The sequence below is a fragment of the Periplaneta americana genome, chromosome 1 (genome assembly GCF_040183065.1).
Source record: "Periplaneta americana isolate PAMFEO1 chromosome 1, P.americana_PAMFEO1_priV1, whole genome shotgun sequence".
Classification (NCBI taxonomy): domain Eukaryota; kingdom Metazoa; phylum Arthropoda; class Insecta; order Blattodea; family Blattidae; genus Periplaneta; species Periplaneta americana.
This window is the reverse complement of record NC_091117.1, coordinates 133,833,675-133,859,539: the sequence shown is the minus strand read 5'-3', so window position 1 is coordinate 133,859,539 and position 25,865 is coordinate 133,833,675. Positions and strand designations below refer to the sequence as shown.

Sequence of the window (25,865 nt, the reverse complement as noted above, 5' to 3'; positions counted from 1 at the left end):
CTGTAACAGATTTCAGCTGAGAGCAATTACAGCTTTTCTCATAGGTCATCTCCTGTGAGAAAGCATCTCAATAGAATGGACCTGTTTGAGCGCAACCTAGACTGTAGATTATGTGGGAAGGAGACTGGAACAGCCCTTGCCTTGCAGAAGATGTCTTACCTTTGGGAAAACATACCTAGAAGCAAAGGATCTTGAGCCAACTTCCATAACTGTATACCTTAATTAAGGATACAGGGTTAATGAATCGGTATTAATACAACATACGTAGTATAATAAGCCTAAGGCTGAGGTGCGTCCAGAGAAATGACGGGCCTAATGTATTAAACAAAAACGTTTGATGTTACCTTATACGAACATTTCCACTTTTAAAGTTTTTGTGATTGAACAGTTCTGTAGTCCCATTTGACATTTATAGAATGTGTGCAGCCACCGGCTTGGCTCAGTAGTTAAGCCACTTGCCTGCCAGTCTGAAGTTGCGCTCGGGCGCGGGTTCGATCCCTGCTTGGGCTGATTACCTGACTGGGTTTTTTCCGAGGTTTTCCCTAACCGTAAGGTGTATGCCAGGTAATCTATGGCGAATCCTCGGCCTTATGTCGCTATTACCAATCTCATCGACACTAAATAACCTAGTAGTTGATACAGAGTCATTAAAAAAAGAATGTGCGCTATATACTATAAAAGCGCTGAAAAGGGCATTCCTTCTTTTCTCCCATTACCCTTCACCTCTGCTAGACATTATCTGCTCGTGACAACATGTCATAGGAGGTACAAGTATCTCCTCCTCAGAAATGAAACTTTTACATTGTTGGATTACCAAAATTCAAGGAGGTTTAAGTTGTCCCATCTGAAGTCGGTGGAAACTAGTAATTTTGTCAGGGCTGTAGTCCATATGAATTTCTTTTACAATAAGATCACTTTGTTACATTAATCCAGAATACCGGTATTAATTCATATATAGCAGAATTAAATTTAAAAAAAACATAGTGTACCTTCTTGGATAGTTCACTACTGACAAGAAACTGTAGGAACTACATGGGATATAGGCAGAGCTTAATTTTAAAATTAAGTCATACCTTTCCAATATTTTTTTTCTTCGAGAATTTAAAGCAGACAAATGTCCTCCCAATTAGTTCGTGGCTAGTAGAGAGCTAATCTAGTAATTGGGTTCCTACGTTAGCAGGTTTTAAGATTGGAAATCCTGGACTACTTCCAAGTAGACAGAATACCTTTTGACCAACCAACTAAACGATGCATCAATACCATAAGAAGATAAAAAATAGCCTAATGTTTAGTGTTGCTCATTACATGGCACAGTGAAATTACATATAGATTATTTGTTATTGTTGAATTTACTAAGCTGCTGCTTTTTAATTTTAAGACTTAGCTTACTTTTTACTGCTCTAAATATATTATATTGATTCTTTGTTTCTTTTTTAGATTGTTCACAAAACATTACACATTGGACATATGTAGAAAGTACTGCATTAAATTTGTTTCTCTAATTTCTAGGTATTTATGGTGGATTTGCTCGAAGCTGTATTGCCAAAACAATGGAAGATAGTATTGAAAATGAATATATTGTAACGGATGAGAACGGTTGTGCAACAGATCCTACAATATTTGGTGAATGGGATTACAACCCGGATACACAATCATTGCTGGCCAGTTTCAATGCCTTCAAGTTCCCAAGCAGTGACAATATCAGGTTCCAATGTAACATCCGAGTATGCTTTGGAAAATGTCAGCCGGTAAGTTATAAATAAATATCACAAGCAATCTAGTGTTTTTCTTTGTAGGTTGAATAAACGAGCAGTACTATATATTTTTACACTCGAGTTCAACACGATTTCATGATTAGGCTTATATCTACATATTACGATCCCATTAGTGCAATTTTTGCAAACAACTGCTTTTGCTATTTAGATCTAAAGCAATTTTAAATTTTATATAGACCAGAAGTGAAGAGAGAAGACTTAATGATACACACAACTCATTTTTACGTATTTCTTTATTACCACATAAATTTTTAATTTGTGTTGATATAGTTTGAAAAATGTACCTATGTCAAAATAAGAAGCATTTCTTTGAAGTGCTGTGAGTCAGGTTGTAGGTTCATGTAGGCCATGTTTATGCCTAGTTTCAGCGTCATGCAAATGTGATTACTGATTATTATTTATGATCATCATCATTGAGCCTTATTATTAACCACATTAAAAAGTGAAACGACTTGATGAACATTAATATCTGTAAAATTCTTCTGTTATATTTAGTATTGTATTGTATTTATTAACATTCCATGGTATTCATACATTGCTTTACAGCTAGAATATGGAACAAGTCAAAAAACTTAATACTATTATAAAGTCTTAATTTATAGTCACAGTCTAGATGAAATATATATAGAGACGAGATTTACAATATAGTCTGCTAGTACAACACATAGTTTTAGTATCAATTTCATGAAGTGTTATTGAATGTCATGAATTCACTTACAGAATAGAAGGCGTGAGAAATTAGGTACTTCTTTAATTTGGCCCTAAATAATCTTATGTTTTGAGTTTCATTTTTTATATCGATAGGGAGGCTATTAAAAATTTTTACTGCCATATAACGCACTCCTTTTTGATAGCATGATAGACTTGCTGATGGAGTATGAAAGTCATTTTTTTGACGTGTATTTATGCTATGAACTGTTGAATTAGTTACAAAGTTTTCACGATTACATACGAGGAAAAGATATACTGACAAGCCATGGGCATTATCTGTAGTTTTTTGAAAATAGTCCTACAAGATTCCCTAGATTTGGCACCTACTATTATTCTAATTACTCTTTTTTGTAATAGAAATATACTGTTACTATCTGTGGAATTTCCCCAGAATATTATTCCAAAACTCATTACTGAGTGGAAGTATGCAAAGTATATTGTTTTTAAGGTATTGATATTTACTATCTTTTGCATAGTTCTAATAGCAAAATAAGCTGAATTTAGTTTGGGGGTAATTTCTTTAATATGATTTTTCCAATTTAACACATTATCGATTTTTAAGCCAAGAAATTTGGCTGTCGTTGTTTCCAATAGGGATCTGTTGTTAATTATTGCACTAGAAATTTGCGAGGTTGAATTTGCACAGGATTTAAATTGAATTATGTTAGTTTTGTTACAATTTAATACCAATTTATTGACTGAGAACCAGTCACATATTTTGAAGAGAATTTCCCCTTTGAAGATTGGAATGTGTTGGAGTTATTGGCTATAATTACTATACTTGTGTCATCTGCAAATAATATGGGATGACCTACATCTTTTATTAGGGGGGCAAGATCATTTATAAACACTAGAAAAAGTAGGGGACCTAATATTGATCCTTGAGGAATTCCATTATTAATGTTCCCCATGTCGATGCAGATTTCATAGTTGTATTGATTTCAACTTTCTGTTTCCTATCTATGAGATATGAGTGAAACCATTGGTGTGCAACACCTTTAATTCCATAATAATCTAATTTATCTAGAGCATTTTATGATTTATGCAGTCAAATGCTTTGGATAAATCACAGAAAATCCCTCCAACTTGTAATTTTTTATTAACTGCCTCCAGAATTTTGTCAGTAGAACTAAATGTTGCATTTTCTGTGCCTTTATTTTTCCTAAATCCAAATTGTTCTGGGACTAAAATGTTGTATCTTTCTAGATGATGATATAATCTTTTATACATTACTTTTTCAAAGATTTTGGAGAAGACTGGTAGAAGTGATATGGGTCTGTAATTTTCTGGAGACATTGCTTCTCCCTTTTTGAAGATAGGAATAACCACTGAATATTTTAATCTCTCAGGAAATATACCATTGAACATTGAATAGTTACATAAATAACTTAATGGCCCAGCTATAATATGTGAACTCGCTTTTAATATTTTGCTTGTTATTTCATCATACCCTGAGGAGTTTTTTGACTTTAGATTTTTAATAATTGCAATCATTTCTTGTTTGTTTGTTGGAAATAGTAGCAGTACTGTACTGCAGTTCAAGCTTTTATATGTTAGAGTCAACAATTTCGTGGACCAACAGTTTAGTTGCTATCCATCATATCCTAGTATACATACAGTAGTATAGTACAGTAGTATAGTAGTAGTATATCATACATAAAAATCGAAATAATTTTGAATTGTATTCTCATAGTTATGAAACAAAAGGTATGAATTCTTTAAGATTGTTTGAACCAAAATGCAACACTGTTACAGCATTTAATCATAGTAGTAATTTAGGCCCAAGAATATATAACAAATTTATATTTAAATATCCTAATCTTGTCAATTCGAATAGTTCTAGTATTAAATTTAAAAAGTTATGTATGGATTTTATAAAAATTTAAAAATTGTAAATTTAAATTTATATACTATAATTGCAAATTGTATTGTATAATTATTAATTATAATTGTATTGTATAATTATTAATTTTAAATCAAGAATCGGCCCCTGAGCACGAGTTCTACTCTTTCAGGGGCGAGCTAAAGTTTCTCTGCATATTTTAAAATTTATGTTACAATTATTAGCAAAATAATAAATAAATAAAATAAAAATAAAATAAGAGCGTTTAATACTGAAAGTAGATTAATTGTTCTATAATAGGTGATGCTCTATCTTTATATTGGCTCATGTTGTCATTTATTTTTCTAACAAAAGCTTTAATTACTTAATGGAGCTTAAATCCATTGCACTTATCTGCCACATTAGTTGTATTAACAATGTTATCTTTCATAAAGTGTAATTGCTGTACTAGTGCCTAAGTTGAACAAGTTACAAATATAAGATTTTGTACAAGGTTAGATAAAATGACAGCCAGAATGAAAATAGGCTACTGCATAAAGTTTATGGTAAATTCTTTAACTGTAATCCAATGAAGTGGTACCAGTACATCTGTTATATGGAAGGTAGGAAAACAAACGGGTGATAATGCACAATACTTGTCATGTAAGAACAATGGAAAAGATAAACAAGATTTACAACGTTCAATATGGTGCATGGAAACCATCCTCAAGCTATTTATGATATACAACAGAGATCAGATGGTAGATATCACTGAAGGTGTCAGTAGAAGTGTTTGTAAGCTGTAATATTATGTTCACAGTAGTCACAATCCACGAAATTGTTGACTACATGCATTGCATTTCTAAGCTTTAAATTTATTTGTTTATATATCTTAATCTATAGTCGATTAAAGTAACTAGATGTTATACTTACAATATAAATTACTGTGCTGCAGGTGAACTGTCGAGGTTACAACGCATTTGGCCGTCGCCGTCGTGAAATTGCAGAGCCTAGAAATAATACTGAAGTTGCCATAGCAGAATCTGTGTACGAAGGCCAACTGAGAGAAGAGATAACTATTCAATCCAATGCTATTCTCACATTTGAACGGCGTGAAGAGAGATTTGTCGATCCTACAGAAGGTAAGCATTAAATCATGTGATAATAACAATGTTACCGGTACCGGTACTTATATATTTGCAGTATATAAATATCATCTTTGATTGTAAAAGCTCTCTTTTAAAATCCAACTGAGAGAGTGAAATTTAAAGATCTTTCTTTACACTGTATGCAAGGTTCAGTTTGTATGTCTAACAAATTGTGAGGAGACAACAATTCTATTTCTTGTCCATGTCAGTGAAGGTCATCATGTAGTCACTGATCGCCATTATCTCTCAATAAGTTTACAAGCTTCATCCTGGACCAAAGTCTATAAAATGATTAAAATAAATAGTAATAATGATTTTACTTCTTATAGTAAAAAGCAGTGGCGGCTGGTGGTTTGAAAATATGGTGGTGTCGAGATCACGTTCTCGATCACGTCCTCGGTCAAGATCGCGATCAGGAGTGCGACGAACTGCAAGTGAGTCGTCAGATTCGAAGACAAAGCAGTCGCAGGCAAAAGCATCTTCCCATAGAAAGGAAAAGAAGAGAAGATCCCCTGTTAAGCCACCAACATGATATAGCTCCTCATGATGACTGATATTGTACAGTGGAATGTGAACGGTGTACGCAGCAGATATACAGAACTACAGCAATTGATCTATCATGAAGACCCTGCTATTTTATGTCTCCAGGAGACACACCTTCGGCCCGAAAACTCCCTAAGTATCTCGGGATACTACATTCACCGATACGATCACCTTGCCGGTATTCGTGCCAACGGAGGTTGTGCCCTCCTATTCCGCCAAAGTATATTTTCCTCTGTTATCAACATCAACAGCCCACATCAATGCATAGCCGCTCGAGTCACTCTACCTTCCATCCAGTTCTCAATAGTCTCTGTATATATACCCCCAGACACACCTTTCACAGTGCATGACATTTAAGACATTTTCTCGCAGGTACCTGCTCCATATCTGGTAGTGGGGGATTTCAATGCATCCCACCACTCATGGGGCTCAAATTCCGATGATGACAGAGGAAATAAAATAGCAGAGGTATGTACCCGTCTAAATCTTGTTACCCTGAATTCAGGGGAAGCAACACATCTCTCCTTAGCTTACGGTACATACTCCATGATAGATATCTCCATTTGTAGCCCAGTTTTGTCCACGCATTTCGAATGGTCTGTGATTCACGACCTACATGGTAGTGACCACTATCCCATTCGAATGCGTATGTCCGCTTTACGTCCGGCGGAATCTCGATCTCCAAACTGGGTTCTTAAAAAGGCGGACTGGGTCGGATTTTCGGAGTCCATATCATTCGATGATAACGGACATGGACTTCCTAGTAGATCATTTCTCAAATGTGGTTATAAAGTCAGCGGAATTATCTATTCCCCGGTCGCCGTGCAGGCCAAAACGCTTCTCTGTCCCCTGGTGGACGGATGCCTGCAGAGATGCAATCCGTGACCGCAAACGTGCTTTACGCCAATTTGAGCGCCATCCGACCCAAGAATATTTTGTCCAGTTTAAACGTCTTCGAGCCAAAGCTCGTCGCATTGTGTGCGATGCTAAGAAGACGTCCTGGACAAACTACGTCAGTTCATTGAAACACAACGTCCCAGCTAACACCATATGGGACAAAGTCCGTCGAATAATGGGGAAACGTAGTTCTGTAATTCCGGGCCTTCTAAACAATGGAGTAACGACCACCAGTCCAATAGACATTGCTGAAATATTTGCTACCACATTTTCACAAATAAGCAGCTCAAATAATTATGACCCGGAATTTCTGAAAATCAAAGATACTGCAGAAAAACAAAACCTAAATTTTCAATCTGACAACACTGAAGACTACAATGCACCGTTCACATCCGAGGAGCAGGAGGCGGCACTAAACACATCCCCTGACACCTCCCCTGGCCCTGATAACATCCATAACCACATGCTTCGTCATCTTCCACCAGCTGGAAAATCCTTTCTTCTGTCTATGTACACTAGAATCTGGACTGAGGGTGTATTTCCATCTGCTTGGCGTTCTGCCATTGTAATTCCAGTCCAGAAACCGGGAAAGGACCCTTCTTTACCTGGCAATTACAGGCCAATCTGTCTCACCAGCTGTGTATGCAAGGTTATGGAAAAGATGATAAGCAAACCCCTGATGTGGGTACTCGAATCGGGAAACCGATTATCTAATATCCAATGTGGTTTTCGCAAGCACAGATCCGCCGCAGACCATCTTGTTTGGCTGGAGACCGCCATTAGAGATGCTTTCTTCAAGAAGGAACATCTTGTGGCGGTCTTCTTTGATCTAGAAAAGGCTTACGATACCACGTGGCGTTATGGAATTCTGCATGACTGGGGACTTCGTGGCAGTCTGCCAACGTTTATTGCGAAGTTCATGGCAGAGCGCTATTTCCGAGTTTGAGTAGGCACCACACTTTCTAACGAACATCTTCAAGAAAATGGCGTTCCGCAGGGGTCTGTATCAAGTGTTCTTCTTTTCTGCATTGCGATCAATGGCATCGCCCACTGTGTAGGTAACCGAGTATCTTCTCTCTTGTACATTGATGACTTCAGTCTATATTACAGTTCCCGATACCTTCCATCTATCGGTCGACAGTTGCAACTGGTCATCAATGTGCTATCAGAGTGGTCTCTTCGCAATGGCTTTAAATTCTCCACTCAAAAGATGCAGTGTGTCCACTTCTACAACCATCGTGGACTCCATCCACATCCTGAACTGCGTCTTAATGGAGTGTAGTTGCAATATACAAACACTGCGAGGTTTTTGGGCCTTAGCTTTGATTATAAATTAACGTGGGAGGCGCATATCCGTGATTTGAGAAGGCGTTGTGAAAAATCTTTAAACATTTTACGCCTTTTGTCAGGGGTTCGCTGGGGTGCAGACCGCATAGTGCTTTTACGTCTATATCGTGCTCTTATCCGTTCAAAGCTGGATTATGGCTGTTTTATCTATGGCTCAGCAAATAAATCTAAGCTATGTTTCTTAGACACTATCCATCATCATGGGATACGACTCGCTACAGGTGCCTTCCGAACGATTCGGACAGCGAGCCTGTATTGTGAAGCGGGGGAACCATCACTGTATCGGCGACGTAATGTACTGTTGTGCTCATATGCGGTTAAACTCCGCTCGCAACCTGAGCACAATTCTTTCGACTCTTTCCATCATTCGTCTCTTTACGGCCGATACAGTGAAAATCCACGGAGACCTCGTCCAGCAGGTGTGCGATTCCGTGAACTGCTCTCTGAACTCGACGTCCATCTACCATCCATTCGCACACTAGAATACACCACCACTCCACCGTGGATTATGCCACGCCCCATGTTTGATGTAAGCCTGAGCCAAAGTTTCAAGAATTTTACACCAGCTTTTGTTTATAGACTTCGTTTTAGTGAACTTTTATCCCGATATCCAAATTATTCTTTAGTTTTTACTGACGGATCCCGAGTTAATGATTGTGTTGGTTGCTCCTTCGTTGCAAATGGACAGATATTTAAATATAAACTGAGCGAATATACCAGTGTTTTTACTGCAGAATTATATGCTTTTTACAGAGTTTTATTGTTTTTAATTCGAGAACCTCGGGGCAGATACCTAATCTGCTCCGACTCTTTAAGTGCCATTCAGTCTTTGCAGTGTCTCTATTCAGAGGATCCCCTTGTGTTAAGAACTCAGCAGCTGTTCCACACACTCCTAAGCTCTGATTGCGAGATTGGAGTAGTGTGGATTCCTGGCCATGTCGGAATTCGTGGGAATGAGGCCGCAGATGCTGCAGCCAAAGATGGTGCCACGAATGGCACTCTGGTATATTGGCGCGAGAGGTGGCAAGACTTACAAAATTATTTGAAATGTAGAATATGGTGGCAATGGGAAGGAGAATGGTCTGCACAAGAGGAAAACAAATTACGAAGAATAAAGAATACTGTTCGAGTTTGGGATTCGTCCACAAGAGCGTCACGACACGAAGAAGTTTTACTCACCCGGTTGAGGATTGGCCACTGTTATCTGAAACATGGCCATCTGCTACGTGGCGAGCTTCAGCCGGAGTGTGATCTATGCCATGTTCCACTTACGGTGGAACATTTTTTATTACATTGTAGAAAATATGACCGTGTCCGTCGGCAATATGGAATTCGGCCGACTCTTCGTGACGCTCTTGGAAATGATTTTAATTGTACAAATGCAGTCCTGAGATTTTTATCGAGTACTGGACTTGACAGGGTGATTTAGTTTTTGACCCGTTTTAATTATCCTCCGGACCCTTTACATCCGGAGGTTACACTTGTTATTTAGTATATAAGTTTTTTAACAAACTTGACATTCGGACCTTTTGCATCCGAGTATTTTAGAAATACGCCAGATAATTTATTTATGGTAGCATTTGTATTGTTATTTTATCTCTTTTTAAATATTAGTTAAGGTCAGATTTTTATAATGTTTTATGCATCACCCTGTTGAAACTGCATTTGTGTACCTCGTTTTAATCGTGACAACGTTTTTTAGTTCTTTAAGCATTCTGATTATTGTATAGTTTCTGTTGTGTAAAGAATTTTAGATAAGGGCGCAAATAGCCATAGATGCTGACGCGCCATTTTTAAACCCCCACTAACTAACTAACTAACCAAGTGCAACGTTTTCGTTCATAAAATTCAAATGCAGCTTTCGTAGGCTGTCGGGAGATAGCAGCACTTATTGTCAGAACGACAACTCTTAGAACTTAAAGCAAAATACAAGCTCCTTTATGTATTGTGCCGTTTGTGTGCGTGTAGATTGAGAAAGTAATGTGCGAAATATGCGACTGTTCGTTGCACAAGCCGAATGAATACATTATTCATGCTTATTATTTCGGACAAATGTCTAGTTGAAACAGATACTTTCTCGGTGAATTTAGTTTCTTCTGCAATGACGTTGGTGTCCATGTCAGGGAGTGCGACAAACCATTGTCAATGAGGAAAGTAGTAGACCACGCCTCTAGTCCCCCTGTCCCCGCACTAGCCGAACATCTCTATAAACTACCTTCCCTAGGTTTTCAACATCTTTGCAAACCAAGAGGCTCGGAGGCTCCTGCAGACGTACAAAACAAGACGCCAGCTGCAGATAGTCATGAATGAAAATTGTAAAATAAAATTATATTTTTAAAAGTAACAAAGCCGGGAGATTAGGAACATTACTGGGTGGTGTACAAACCTGCAACCCCCTTGAGAAGCCGCCACTGGTAAAAAGTATTGTGATGCTGTAAAGATAAACATTTTCAGCACACCTGTTACCAAAAAAGTAGTTTTCACTTGTTGTTTGTTTGTATGTCTGTCTGTGTACAGTCCTCTCACCAATACTGGACGGATTTTCATTGTATTCAGTATGTGTGAATCACTGTGTTCTTGAAAACAGAAAATTTTATGAGAAAAATAACATGAGGTTATTTGAAAAATAATATAAAATAGAAGTTTATTTATATTATGGATTAAAACCGAAAGTGGTTCACAGTTACAAATTATCAAATAAATTTGAAAGAGTGATTGTTATTCACTTGCTTGATTTCGTTCATGTGTCCCTATCACAGCTCGTTAGGCGCACAAAACCTTTACCGACCTGAAGACTTAAACCATGCTTATTGGTAAATGTAAGCTGCATAGAGAGAATTTTACAATGGAATAATACTGGTTTAGATGCTTGCTTTCGTCCGAATTCCCAGAAAATTAGAGAAAATGGCGATCAGTACTCTTATTTAGATACAAACATGATAATTTCGAAGATTTCATCCACTTATTTATTATTTTTTATGCTTCTCGAAGATATACTTTCTTCTTTTCCTTATTATCTATAACAAAACTAGAACCAGTGTATCTTTTTTTTTTTTTTTTTCATTATGGAACACAGAAATGTGTTAATAATATTACTGTTTGTTTAAACATAATTTTTCTTTGAACTCTGCTTAGGCCTTGAAAGTCTTAAAAGTTGGACGAAAAGAAGGTTAAAAACGACAAAATTCACGTGCAAGATAGTAGTCATCTTCCTGTATACTATAATATTCTACACAAAGTTCCACCACCTCTTTCCCAAGGAGAAAAGCACTGACTAGAACGATATAAGAAATGCAAACTATTGTACATTCGTTAATACCGATTTAAAGGTACCAATACAGAAAATTATAATTTTCAAAATATGTAAAATTATTATGCAAATAGGAAAAATAGGTAGTTTGTTAGTTCTTCCCATGCTTTATTTCAAAGTATGTTAAAGGTTGTTTCCTCTGGTATTTAATTTCATTATATTTTTATTTTGTCTGATGGGGACGCTTGGTAACATTGCAGTTAAGGCATTGTACTGCAACCTGGAAGGTCGCGGGTTTGATTCTTGATGGAGTCATTTATTTTCTCTGTTAATATAATCCTTTTGGCAGCACTATGACCCTGGGATTTACTCAGTTTCCAACAGAAATGAGTATCAGTGAGTTTTCCTTCGGGATAAAAGCAGCAAGCATGTAGGACTGGCATTCCTACTGCTACTCATGCCGATTGTAATGAGGGTAGCCCCATTCTCCCGCTGTCTGTTGGCCTCCATGACTGTAATAGGGATAACTTCACTTTTACTTTTTTACCTAATGGACAAGCTGATTGAAACACACTTATCTGTGTATTGTATTACGAATTGCAGATTAAAATGTTACATTGTAGATATATAAGTAACATAGATGACTGATGTCCATTATTATGTTAATTTTTCAGCACCTGATGTTCAACGAATGGAGGACATTTGTGTGTCAATGATTGGCTTCATCATTGCACTGGTAATCACTGCTCTTCTGGCTCTCGTAGCAGTGGCTGTTGCAGTATCGTGTTGGCTGATGGCATACAGGCGGAAACCGAAGACAACAGGACCTTTGCCACATCCGCCTGAATTCCCCAACCCACTGTTCACTACACCAGAACCTGTAGCAGAGCCATCACCAGACTACCTCTCCTAACGCGACTTTAAAACCAAAAACATAGTAGGACATAAAATGCGAATTCATAGAAATGAACTATATTTAATTTTATCTGAAAGTTCACTGGTTAGCGATATCTCACTGAATTCCACCAACTGAAGAATAAAAATCCACCGATAGTGACTTATACCGTTTATGAAATGATAACGAATTTTACGACAACGAATCCTTACAATATATTTCTGCTGACTGTAGCGTGCAACGTCAGTGAATTTAGGGAGGAAGTCCACAACTTTAATTTCAACCAAAAATCATCACTTCCTCCCACTACAACGAATAGTCTTCCTCTTTGTTTGTGCGCTGCGTTTTGTTATGTGAAATATTTGTTTTAATTGTGTTGTGTTAACGAGGAACATCGAAAATGCATTGTCGATTTACATGTTTGTAGATTTGGTGTTAGAAACCCGGTAAGTAATTTATGATCTGCAGTGTATTTTCATAGTAGCCATCTCCTCCGATGGCTTCATAATAAACTTATGATATTAATGTAGTATTGCAGACAGGGGATTTGTTAGGTGGTGGCTAATTTGTATATAGTTATTTAACAATGCAATTCTTTATTTTTCTAATCGAAATTCCATCACTCTTTTCTTTGTTTAGGATTCCAATTCCCTTCATTTGGTGCTAATTTGCATACCTCTGTGTTTCCTACGCGTACATTGATACTTGCATTTATACTTTGAGGCAATTGCCTCACTATTAAACTGCAAACATAACAGTGATAAGCCATTGGAGGATTTGAGAGTTTTATACGACTATAAATATAATATATATTATAAATATTAAGTGTATAGAGTGAGAGAGTATGTGTAGTGTATGTTACAGGATGCAGTTGTGCATCTTGTGCAATTGTGCGAAGGGACTGGGAGCTAAGTGCTAATCATTTGTGTTCCCCAACTGTACTAAAGCAAAATTGAACCATTAACATACTGTAAACATAGCTTCATATAATTCTCCCAGTCCTTTCCACAGACTTGTGTTGTATATTTAATTTGAATGCCTAGGAAGAATCGAAATTCTTCAGGTTAAATGAAGGTATTGCAGGATCCAATACTCTTCGACAAAACCATCTTCTCAGTTTGCCAAATACTGTGATCCTAATATGTCATACTTGTTATTACAGTATGGGGTTAATGTGAATCAAAGAAAATGTTTTGGTGACTCGTAACTTTTGTAAAAATTTTTGTTTTGTATGCTTCACCATATTAATTTTTTATATATGGTTGTTACAGTAAAAGACTGCCAGTTTGATATTTCATGTATGTACATTCATAAACTCTTGAGCTTGGAGGCTAATAACTTCTTTCGAATAGACTATGAAGCATACCTGAAAGTGGGCAGTGCATATCACCTCGTAAAATGGGAGCTTCCTTCATAGTTACCAAGTATCTAGAGTTCCTAACAGGAGCAGAATTGAGATGTATTTTATTTCCTTGGAGTGGTGTGTCATCTGGATATGGAATTTTTAAAATATTCAGATGTTAAATGGATAATAAAGAAGAAAACACTATGTACTTTGAAATTGTAATATACGTACTAATTCAGCATTTCACAATGTTATAATTGGGCTTTGATGTGCAATACTTGTTCAAATGTTTTCATGAAGTTCTGAAAGTTTCACATCATGTGGTAACTGTGAATATTCACATAAACCATAAGCCAAACAAACAAAGAAACAAAACCGAATGATAAATTTTTGTTAGTATGTAAATATCTCACAAGCATAGCATAGCATAGCATAGCATAGCATAGCAGAGTTCATATTTATTAATCCAAAATTGTAATAGATAAAATATTTCTGCATTTAAGCTAAATTTAATTTGAAAACTTAAGGCTTTCACTAAAATTACCAATTTAAAAATAATGTAAACCATTTTTAAAACATTAATTTTATTATTAATAGGACAAAATTTAACCTTTAAAGAATGTATTTTCATAATTTTCAAATATGGTCATACTTCAATTATTTTAGGATATCAATTGATGTTACATTATCATTAACAGATTTGGTACGCCAACATTTAAACTAAAGTACGGTATTTTAAGAAATTGTACTTAACTTTTGAATATTTTACTTATGACTTTCCAGAAGTCTTCATCACTAGACTAATATGCTTCTGTTAGTGACTTTGATGGGCATAGTTTTTCAAGATTGGTGTCTATTACTTTTCAGGTAGTTAAAATATAATATGTGGATGCTTCTTTCATTTTTCATATTAGCAAATAATTATATCCTCAGTTATTTCCCATACTCTGTGATAGTTCCTGTTTTTCTTAGGTAGTTAAGTAAGTAGTCATGGTGTGGGGAAGAGGAGATATGCTGTGCCCATGATCATGAATGTACTAATCAAACAAAAAGCTTAATGTTTTATTTATACAATAATATTTTTCTGTAATGCCATTTCCAATTGTTTACCCTACTCAGTAATACATAACAATACAGCAAGTTCTTTTTTTCAAATGTGATAATTGCTTAATAAAGATTCTATAATAAATATTTTGCTTTCTTTATTTTATTTCACACCTCATGCTCAGATCTACAAGCAACACCTCAATATACTAGTAATTATATCAGCTATAATCAGTAATTGAGAGTTGATTGTGTTATAACATACTGCTAATGAATATCAATGATACGGTTACAAGAGTACCTATTCATGCCATATACTAGTAAATGAAAGACTAGAACAGGAAAAGTTCCCTGACAGTTTAAATTAAAGTGCTAGGTGAAGATAAAGTTATCCCTATTTCAGATCAAGGAGTCCCACAGGATAGTAGGAGGTTAAGGCCCCCACCTTTGCAGCCAACCAGCATTAGTAGCAGTAAGGATGTCAGTTCTCCACGGCATGGCACATCCTCAGGTTGTGGATAAAGGAGACGGCCTCCAATATGGAGGGTAGTTGCGAATACATTGAATAAGCAGTCATGAACAGCCGATAAGGGGTGGTCCTCTAGCTTGGGGGTTGGGCGAAGGGCTAACAACCCATCACCGTAAAAACAGCTTTTTATGTAACCATACAATAAGCCTCGGAATGGGACTGATTCTCTGGCACGACTACAGCAAAAGAAGAAGGTTATGAGATTTGGTACTTGGAACGTAACTAGTCTTTATAGAACAGGAGCGGTAACATTAGTAGCAAAAGAACTAGCTAGACATAGAATAGACTTCGTGGGAGTACAAGAGGTTAGATTAGATGGAAATGGCATATCACAAATAGGAGAGTGTGAAACTTGGACTCTCACTTTGAGAGAGGAACAGAGATTTAGGGTGTTTGAGAATAAGGTTCTTAGGAAAATATTTGGGGCTAAGAGGGATGAAGTTACAGGAAAATGGAGAAAGTTACACAACACAGAACTGCACACATTTTATTCTTCACCTGACATAATTAGGAACATTAAATCCAGACGTTTGAGATGGGCAGGGCATGACTATCTTGCCGATACAACTCCTGCAGACTGCTCCAGCCGCATGTGAGCTGAAACCCAGAGTTATGTTGTTATCTCGCCGACTGGCACCAGTCTCTCGTCATGAGCGTAGCAGAAAAAGTGAATGACCGTGTTAAATATTGAATAAAAATGTTGTTTTATTGGTATTGCGTCAGATAACTGCTGACTGGGAGAATATTACTTCAGTATCATAAATCACAAATTCTGAGAGTGTACTATTAACAGTAGAATATAACGCAGCACAATCACGCTATTGTTTACATACACAGTATGTCTCCACTAAGTTCAAGGAACTCTATAGTCAAGTTGTGCGTACATTGGTTGCTAAAGTATCCTGGATCCTAAAGGTAAGTGTTCACTACATCGTATCGCACTCCTCATACGAATCGCATGCAATGGATATTTTAAGAGCAGTGCGTTCACTGTAACGGCTCTACCTAATCGTCTCCTCTATCAGCTGTTTAAAACATATGACGTACGATTTTGACATTGCTGAAAACAGAGGAGTTTTGAGGTTAGGTCTATTAATCATGAGTGTTAGCGAAAAAGAATTTGTAATTGTTTCATGCTTCTTAATTGAAGAGGAAGAAAAGAAAGAGATATTGGTTACATAATATATATGTAAGAAACAACTTGATTACTGTAATGGGAAAGCCCCAAGTAATATAATTCTTCACAGTTTTCTACAAGCGAAATAAGTTTTCCATCTGCTATTTTGGCGCGAAACTGAACATGGCACAACATAATAGCAACAATTTTTCCTTTGTATCCACACAACTCAAATGAGCTGACAAGAGGCCAGAACTCAACTGTGAGTGCACACAAATACTATGTGACTTAAATTGTAGCTTTCTGTTAACGTACCTCCAGTAACGAAAAAGGAAAAATTGTGACGGTGCCTTGTATAGTTCCTGGGGTAACTCAGTCGGTAGAGCATCCGCGCGCTAAGCGAAGGGTCCCGGGATTGATACCCGGCCCTGGAACAATTTTTCCTTGAAATTATTCAAACCTGCTTTACAGGGAGCTACTACCTCAAAGCCAGATTTGCATAATAGCAACAGTTTGGCAATTAAAATTGATTTATTAAAGAAGGCCATGATCACACGCATCGGAAAAATTGCTCATCCGAGAAACGTGGATGGATTTACCGGGAGCCGATGCGTGGGATACGGTGTAGTGAACGCGGTTACATAACAATTATAGCAAAGATTGTCTTTTTCTGATTCGTACGATGAGTGTGATACGATGTAGTGAACGCTTACCTTAAGTCTGTTGATGACACTTTAATAATATACGATTGCAACACTACACCTTCAGAAATAGTCAATACTTTCAATAACTTACAGCCAAACCTGAAATTTACCTTTGAAGAGGAAAAAAAAATCAATAAACTCCCTTGATCTAACTATTACGATTAAACGTTCTAAATTTACATACAAAATCTTCCGAAAACCTACAATTATAAATTACATAATACATCAAACTTCAAATCATCCATTCTGTCATAAAATTAGTAAATTCATATACCTCATTGACAGACTAATAAATACACTAGTAAATAAATATAATTACAGAAAGAATACGAGATAACAAACTTAGCAATAGAAAATGGCTTCAGCAAAAAGAAAATCATACAAATCATCATAAACAAACGTACGGTATCAGAGTACGACAAAATAAACTACACACCTCTCTTCTACCAACAAAATCTAAAATGAAAAAACATGGGTAACCAATTATATTGGTAAAATAAATAACACCTTAAACACTTGTTTTAAGAAAGAGAACATTGCTAGATTGCTAGAAGAAAATGGTCACTCAAAAAGTGGGTTATACGAACTGAATTGTATGAACTGTAATCTATACTAATAATAAATCTGCAGCCGAAATTTTTCTGGTAATTTTCGATTTTCCAAAAATAATTGGTCCTAACATATATAATTAACCACCCTGAAACCGAAAATCGCATTTTTGAAATTTTTGTTTGTATGTCTGTCTGTCTGTCTGTATGTTTGTTACCTTTTCACGCGATAATGGCTAAACAGATTTCGATGAAAATTGGAATATAAATTAAGTTCGTTGTAACTTAGATTTTAGGCTATATGGCATTCAAAATACATTATTTAAAAGGGGGGTTATAAGGGTGCCTGAATTAAATAAATCGAAATATCTCGCTTATTATTGATTTTTGTGAAAAACGTTACATAACAAAAGTTTCTTTAACAATAATTTGCGATAAGTTTTATTCCTTGAAAAATTTTGATAGGACTGATATTTAATGAGATAAATGAGTTTTAAAATTAAAATAACTGCCATCTAAGGCCGTGTAATGAATTAAAAAACAAATGACTTCGTCTATAAGGGGCCTTGGACAGCAACAATCGAAAGCTATGAAAGATAGCCTACAGAGAATGTTTCTGTGTTTGTATGAAGTAATATCGGAAGCTAAATTAACCAATTTGTATAATTAATTATTATTTCACCATTGGAAAGTGTAGTTTCTCTTACTTACTTACTTACAAATGGCTTTTAAGGAACCCGAAGGTTCATTGCCGCCCTCACATAAGCCCGCCATCGGTCCCTATCCTGTGCAAGATTAAGCCAGTCTCTATCATCATACCCCACCTCCCTCAAATCCATTTTAATATTATCCTCCCATCTACGTCTCGGCCTCCCTAAAGGTCTTTTTCCCTCCGGTCTCCCAACTAACACTCTATATGCATTTCTGGATTCGCCCATACGTGCTACATGCCCTGCCCATCTCAAACGTCTAGATTTCAAGTTCCTAATTATGTCAGGTGAAGAATACAATGCGTGCAGTTCTGTGTTGTGTAACTTTCTCCATTCTCCTGTAACTTCATACCGCTTAGCCCCAAATATTTTCCTAAGCACCTTATTCTCAAACACCCTTAACCTATGTTCCTCTCTCAGAGTGAGTGTGTAGTTTCTCTAGATGGACATAATGCTATAATGTTATTACAGTAACTTCTGATATAATATAATATAATATAATATCTTTTAAGTTATTTGAAGGGTTCACAACCATAGTGGGCCAAGCGCCATTTACTGAATATGTAGAAAACAAGGGTTAAAATTAAGTTATTACCATAATTCAATGGAAAACTATAACAAGTAAAATAAAATATACACATTAAATCTAAATGATGTCAATCTTCATTAAACTATGGTTGCATGTAATAAAAATTAAGAAACAGGTTAAAGGAATTGTCATTGCACCAAATGAGTGTCTCTGGACCAAAATGATCGCATTTTAATTATTTGGATGCAATTTAAATTAAGTAACATATTAAACGATTTATCCTTCTATCAAACACGAATGTTCCCTGGATCAAACGTCCTATTTTAATTATGTAATTACTTTATATTTATTTCTAACGGGTGCAGCAGAGCGCATGGGTACTGCTAGTAGAAAATATATTGGATAAACGAAAATAAATTTTAATACAAGATATAGAGAACACATATCAGATTTCCGGAATAACCGACACAAATCTAAATTTGCAGCTTACCTAATTGAAACCAGACATGAACTAAATAATATTAATAATAGCCTACTTTACAAATTCTAAAAATAATCAATAATAACAGTATAATTAACACAGCAGAAGCCACCGGCGTAGCTCAGTCGTCTAAGGCGCTTGCTTGCCGACCAGGAGTTGCGCTCAGGCGCGGGTTCGATTCCCGCTTGGGCTGAATACCTGGTTGTGTTTCTTCCGAGGTTTTTCCCAACCATAAGCCAAATGTCAGGTAATCTAAGGCGAATCCTCAGCCTCATCTCGCTATCACCAATTCCATCGACGCTAAATAACCTCGTAGTTGATACAGCGTCGTTAAGTAATCAAATAAAAAATGCAAAGGAATATTGCATAGCGAAACATCACAATCAAAATATCCTACCATTACTTAATGAACAAATTTCAAATTATTAAAATCCATTCTACCGACTACATATCCATGAAAAAACATTTATCGACTAATCACGTCAATCCAGTTACCAATCACTCCCTCCTCATCCTTGGCCTCATCTTGCTATCACCAATTCCATCAGTAGCGGATGGTGGGTTTGAAAGTTGAGGAGGCCAAGACGTGAATGATGAGAAAATAAAAATATAAGGCCTGTGACGTACCTCATTACCAAGCGCAGAATTTATAGATTTTAAGAAATTAAAATTAGGTTTTCCAATTTATGTTTTAGGATTTTGAATCTTATGTTTAGGAATTTACATAATTTTAGGGGAAAAAATAAATATAAACAACATACTGTTAATATATTACAACGGCTTGGTAAAGATTGCCACTCTTTGGCACACTTTAAGTCCTAACCTACGAATTAGGTCTTTTTAGGTCATATTACATTTAAGAATGTTACTCTTTGCTACATAAAACGAACAAGAAAACAATATTTCGAGAGTAACGAGATAGCAACAAAATTGATTCGAACCTAAGAAGCTGGGGCTTGCTCATTACTATTGCATAGCCTAATTTTACAGCAAATTAACTGGACGTTCCTCTTTCTTCCCAAACCGATCAAATAAGCCACAATATACTGACTAACTGCTACTAGAAGAAGCTAAGACAAATCTGCATTTGTTTCTAAACTCTCGATATATTTAGAATACTGTATAAGTAAATATATCTCGTAACACAAAAGAATAAAATAACAAGAACACCCGCAAACAAGAGAAAATCTAACAACATAAATGAAAACTTTTACGCAGGGAGAGAAAACTAACAACACGTGACTCAATTTTCTAAAACCATGAAGACAGAAAGAGAGAAAGCTTCCGAATACAGCCGAAACTGGCCATGACTAAGCAGTAGGCCTACAGTTCAGCGGTACATAGGAACGAGCGTCTAGACCGTTGCTTACGTGATTACACAAGCTGGCGCATAGCACGATCGAGAGTAGGTCTCTGTGAGTCATGACAATTTCTGCCGCTAGGTTCGCCTCTCTGCCCTATGAAATGATGAATAGTACCATTACAAAGCATTGTGCATCGTGAAAATAGTTCGATTAATTGTGCATTACTCATTGAGTACGAATATTACAAATATGCCAAGCATATTACAGTGTTATTTGAAGTTTGTTCAGCTAAGTTATATTCGAAAATTGTCTGTGTTTTGCTATGTGAAGAACTCTGTACCAACAGGTCGTATATTTATAGGTTAAGGTAAATGTCAAAGTTCTCTCATATAACAAGCAATGCTATGTTAAAAGTGGCGAATTGCATTTTCCGACTCTCGAATGATGTGACCCGAAATGTAAAATAATTTCATGCATTGTTTCACTTACCAAGCATTACTGATATAGGCCTAATGAAAATGTGAACGACGTGATGTAAACATTGAAGATAATGTTGTTACTGTTTTCCCTTTCTCTTTTAGAAAATACCGACAAAAGTAATTAATTATTTTCATGCTGTACTTATTAAGTAATTAATGTGTATTTGTCTGTATTTTAGACCTTGTATTGTTACGTAATTATCAGTGAATTAGGTAAGAGAACTTAACAAGGTTAGTATGAGATTAGGTAATGCACCTCAAACTGGTAACTAATGGCTGCTGCGAAATAGGCTGAGGTGGTTATCGTGTGAATCAAATTATATCTAGAATATCTAGTTTTATTAAATACGGATACGTAAAGTTTTTTTTTCTGTTTTGTTTTTTTTTTTTTTTTTTTTGTTTTAGCATGTGTTTGTAATTTTGTGAGGTTATGTCTAGCCTAATTTCTTTTTATTCTTATATCATTACCAATACATTAATTTATTTTATATTCATTTCAGGTGTTACGGAGGTGTTACATCTATGGTGGCAACTCTACTTATGTTAGGATATGAAGTAACAGTATATATTCAACTTCATCATTTGCTAAAAATTAAAGAAAGCTGTATGTCTTCGACTCATTCCATCGTCATTTCTTCTTATGTATGTGAACCACGTTCATTCTAAAAATGCTACATTAAATGAACACTATAGACAACGTGATGGAACAATTTACAAGTTACTGTTAAAGTGCTCAACATTTTCAAGTGGTGCTATACCCATTGTTTCAAAATGTACATACATATTTTTACATTTCTATAAGAGGTGTCATAAATTATTTCAACATATTTGTAAATTCTTCAAAATTAATTCTTCTAATTAAGACCATAAAGTAATGAAATAATATAGCCTAGGCCTATATGTGATTTTATACTACCGGTATTGATGATGATCTTGGTAAATTAATCCAATTTCACAGTGTTGTCTTTTGTATTGTGGTTCATAACAATTGTAACAGTATGTACGTGGAAATGTTTTTAGAATAATAAATTCTAGCTCATGATTTTAAGTGGTCGTTTCAATGGGAGGTTATATTGGAAAGATGATCACAAATGGATAATTTACTGCAAGATACAAGAACTGAATATAAGTGAGTGTTCCGTTGAAAGTGAAAGTGAAAATTTCGTTTTACAAGAGCTAAGTAGGCGTAATATTTATTTTAGAAATTATTTGAAAGCTACAGAATATGAAGAATAGACCTGTAACCATAGAAATCAACTGCGAATGGTGAGTGGCCAGGTTTCATTAATAATTGAAAGGAAGTAAAAATTATTTTCTTCTTATCATCCTGTTTTCAATATTTAAATTTAAGCACCTTTCTCTTCCTTGTTATTTCGTGAGAGATTACTTCATACTATCACGTAAGTTAAATTTTTTCTGTACAGATAATAAAAATTACATACATAAGTAGGCTACTTGAATACTGACGATACAAACTTCATATACATACCTCAGCAGGTATATTCAAGAAGACATCTAATGTACTGTAACCAGCACATGATTAAAATACTGATCAGATGTCCAAAAGTTTGGCACATAGTTAATGAAAATCTTGATCAGGAAATCATTCATAAAAAAGTTAAATGTACACGTTTAAAACTTTCCTATATCATAGGGCATCCACATTGTTGCTTTTAAATTTTAGGAATGTACGCTTATAACTGTATCACAATCTGAAATAATCATAATATTTATAACACGAGGGTCCTTGTAGATAGTCAGTTCCAGTGTTCTATATGTAATTAAGAAATGGCCCAGTTTATTGCACTTTCAGCACTTTTCTATTTAGGGGCTTCTGATTAAGTTTCCTAATCACTTCGTATTTACTGGAAATATCTTTGGCAATATTGTCCAGTAGTGGCTTCACAAGTTTTCCCAAAAGAAAGAGGGACATTTCCTCATCTTTACATGTGTCGCACTTCAGTTCTTGCGAAAATCTTGGCTTCAGAAAAGAATACTACAGCGTTTACTATTACTATGCTCAATAGATTAATCAATAGGCCTATAGAAATGTTTTCACCACTGCAAGAAAAAATCGCGTAATAATTATACTTCTCAATTATTGTGACGTTCGTATTTTTTTTAAAGAGAGGGAAAAGTTACGCCTTCTTGCAAATGCTTAATTATAAATTCAAGGGAATTAAAGATAATGCAGTACCTTAATTAGTTGCAGTGCCTTATTTAATAACAATATTAATAATATTAGGTGAAAAGGGTAGGCTAGAGTGCGTATATGTAAGATGTCAAGTTAATTTATTTCCGGAAATGTTTGGTGTATGAACTGAAGTACAGAGCAGACAGTCCCTCAGTTTATATGTAATATGTTTTAATATCAAGAATGACAGCCTTTTATTGTAATATAATTGAGGAGTAGAAGTTTGCAAATTACGTCTATTGTCCATAAAATATTGTACGAAGCATTTAATAAGCAATGGTGAGTCCTTTAAATGTCCCAAATGTCAATGTCTTTTAAGTGTTCTGCTATGAATATATAGGGCAAAACAGCGCTCCGAGCGGCGGAATTGGCATTACGAGGGAACCACTTCAGACTCGTTTTTCAAGCTCTATGCGCCAGCTTGTGTAATCTCGTAAGCAACGGTCTAGACCATAGACAAATAAATAGTCTAGACCCTGACAGACTTTTCGCTCCAATCCGCTCAAAGCGCATGCGCTCAGCCATCTGCTCCTCCTACACCCCTCACCCCATGCCTATCCCGCTGTGTCGGTGCAATACGTTTCCTCGACAGAGAGTTAATAAACTTACTTAATGTAATAAGTTATATTTAGGCATGCATTTATATAAAAAAAAAAAAAACTTACCGAAATATGTCTCCGGACATTTTCATATGGACACCAGGGAGTAGAATCAGGCTTACTGTTTATGTACAGAACATTTTTAACACTCGTAGTTTTCACTAATTGTGACAGTTATTTAATTTAAACTGTAGGGCTACACTAAACATTTTTAAGACTTATAGTTTTCATTAATTTTATTGTTCTCATAGTTATTTAATTAAACTCTAGGGCTACACTATTTACACTAGGGTAAACCATACAGTTATTGGCCACTTGAACTTTGATGTGTTATTATAAGACAGGTTGTGCAAATAATTAATTAATATTTTGCCAGATGGTAGCAGCATGTTTTCTTATTTGGTAGTTACTTTAATTTTCAACAACAGATAGCACTGTGAGATGAAAAATATATTTCTGCAAAACATACGTTCCCAGGCTTTGGTTTCTTGTGAAATTCTTAAGAACTGTGTTGTGGTTGAGTCGTAATAATTGCCGTTTCTTTTAACTGGTTTTCATTATTATTCCAATTATGAGGTAAGTACATCTCTATTTTGACTTTACACTTGTAAAACGTAATAAAATACAATCCCTAAATTTTGAAAATTTACTGGCTAATAACTGTTTCATTATAACGCATTTTTCAGTTATTGGCCACCCCGGCCAATAACTGTAATTTTAAAATAATTTTAAAAATCAATTATTTTCCTTCATTTAACTTATTAAATGTCACTATTTCACTAGTATTTTTATTTTGAGTCCATTAAATGTGTGCATAGTTATTAGCCACGTGGCCAATAACTGTCTTAATGGGTGGCCAATAACTATTCTTATTTATTTTATACCCTGGTTAGGTTATTTTAAGAATCCAAAATGGGCTGACTATAAGCCAAAGGCGATGAAGGTAACATTGGAAGAATTGGAAACACACAGGACTTCACTTAGAGTCATTGCTTAAAAGCACAGTGTTCCTAAGGCAACCCTAAATATCAAAATAAAGAATGCTAAAACGGAAAGGTGATTTGAATCTTATAGCTTAGGAGGAAATTGATAATGAGTGTTCTGAAAATGTCATTTCATATCGAACACTGGATGCAGACAAGTCTACAGGGTTGTATCCGATCTCTGATAACGAATTTGAATGACATCATGTGCGTCAGGAGTCACACGACAGCTGAATTGTGCGCAAGGTGCCAGACCAGTAGTGAGTGATCTCATAGAGTGCACGGCGACTCTCAGCAGATTCCCAAGAAAATCGAGCCTTTCTGGGAGGGGTACATAACAATCCTTTCCGATGCCAAGTACAGTTAAGTGAAAATAAAAGAAGCTTGCAATAAATAAGGTTTCGTTATTTCCAAGAAATGCATCTTCTGTATACTTAATAAGATTGGTAAAGCTCGAATGGAATTAATTTGTATCATCTTGTGGGGGGCGGCGACTTATGACAGGGGTGGATTTGCTTGCTTTTTCCACTCTGGAATTAATCCCATCCAAGCTTTGCCAGTCTTATTAAGTAAACATAAGATGCCTTTCGTGGAAATATTGAAACCACGTTTTTTGCAGGCTCCTATGATTTTCATGTAACTGTACTTGGCATCGGAAAGAGTTGTTATGTACACCTCCCAGAAAGGTTAAATTTTCTTGGGCGTTGCTACTGTAATACACCGTGCACTTTGATTATAATTATGAAATCACTCACTACTGGTCTGTCACCTCTCGCTACAATTTAGCTGTCAGTGTGATTCCTGACTCACATGACGTCATTCAAATTCCTTATCAGAGATCGGAAACAACCCTGTACTCAACAAGAAGTTTTGGCTCACAGCATTGACAATTACATCTATTATAAAATGCA

The 25,865-nt window shown here is 35.8% G+C and overlaps 1 protein-coding gene and 1 long non-coding RNA gene across 2 annotated transcripts in view; both read left to right on the top strand.

The window, feature by feature from the left end:
• dpy (dumpy) overlaps positions 1–14,924 on the top strand; it is a 673,297-nt gene extending 658,373 nt beyond the window's left edge. Inside the window, exons 214-216 of the mRNA XM_069827690.1 lie at positions 1,510–1,748; positions 5,264–5,450; positions 12,168–14,924. Of these exons, the coding sequence (XP_069683791.1) occupies positions 1,510–1,748; positions 5,264–5,450; positions 12,168–12,406 (665 nt within the window). The 3' untranslated portion in view covers positions 12,407–14,924. The remainder of the gene's footprint in view (positions 1–1,509; positions 1,749–5,263; positions 5,451–12,167) is intronic.
• Positions 14,925–20,770: 5,846 nt separating this feature from the next.
• On the top strand, positions 20,771–22,500 carry LOC138701105 (uncharacterized). The gene is made up of 2 exons (XR_011332449.1): positions 20,771–21,066; positions 21,679–22,500. It is a non-coding gene; the product is annotated as an uncharacterized lncRNA (long non-coding RNA).
• The last annotated feature ends 3,365 nt before the right edge of the window (positions 22,501–25,865 follow it).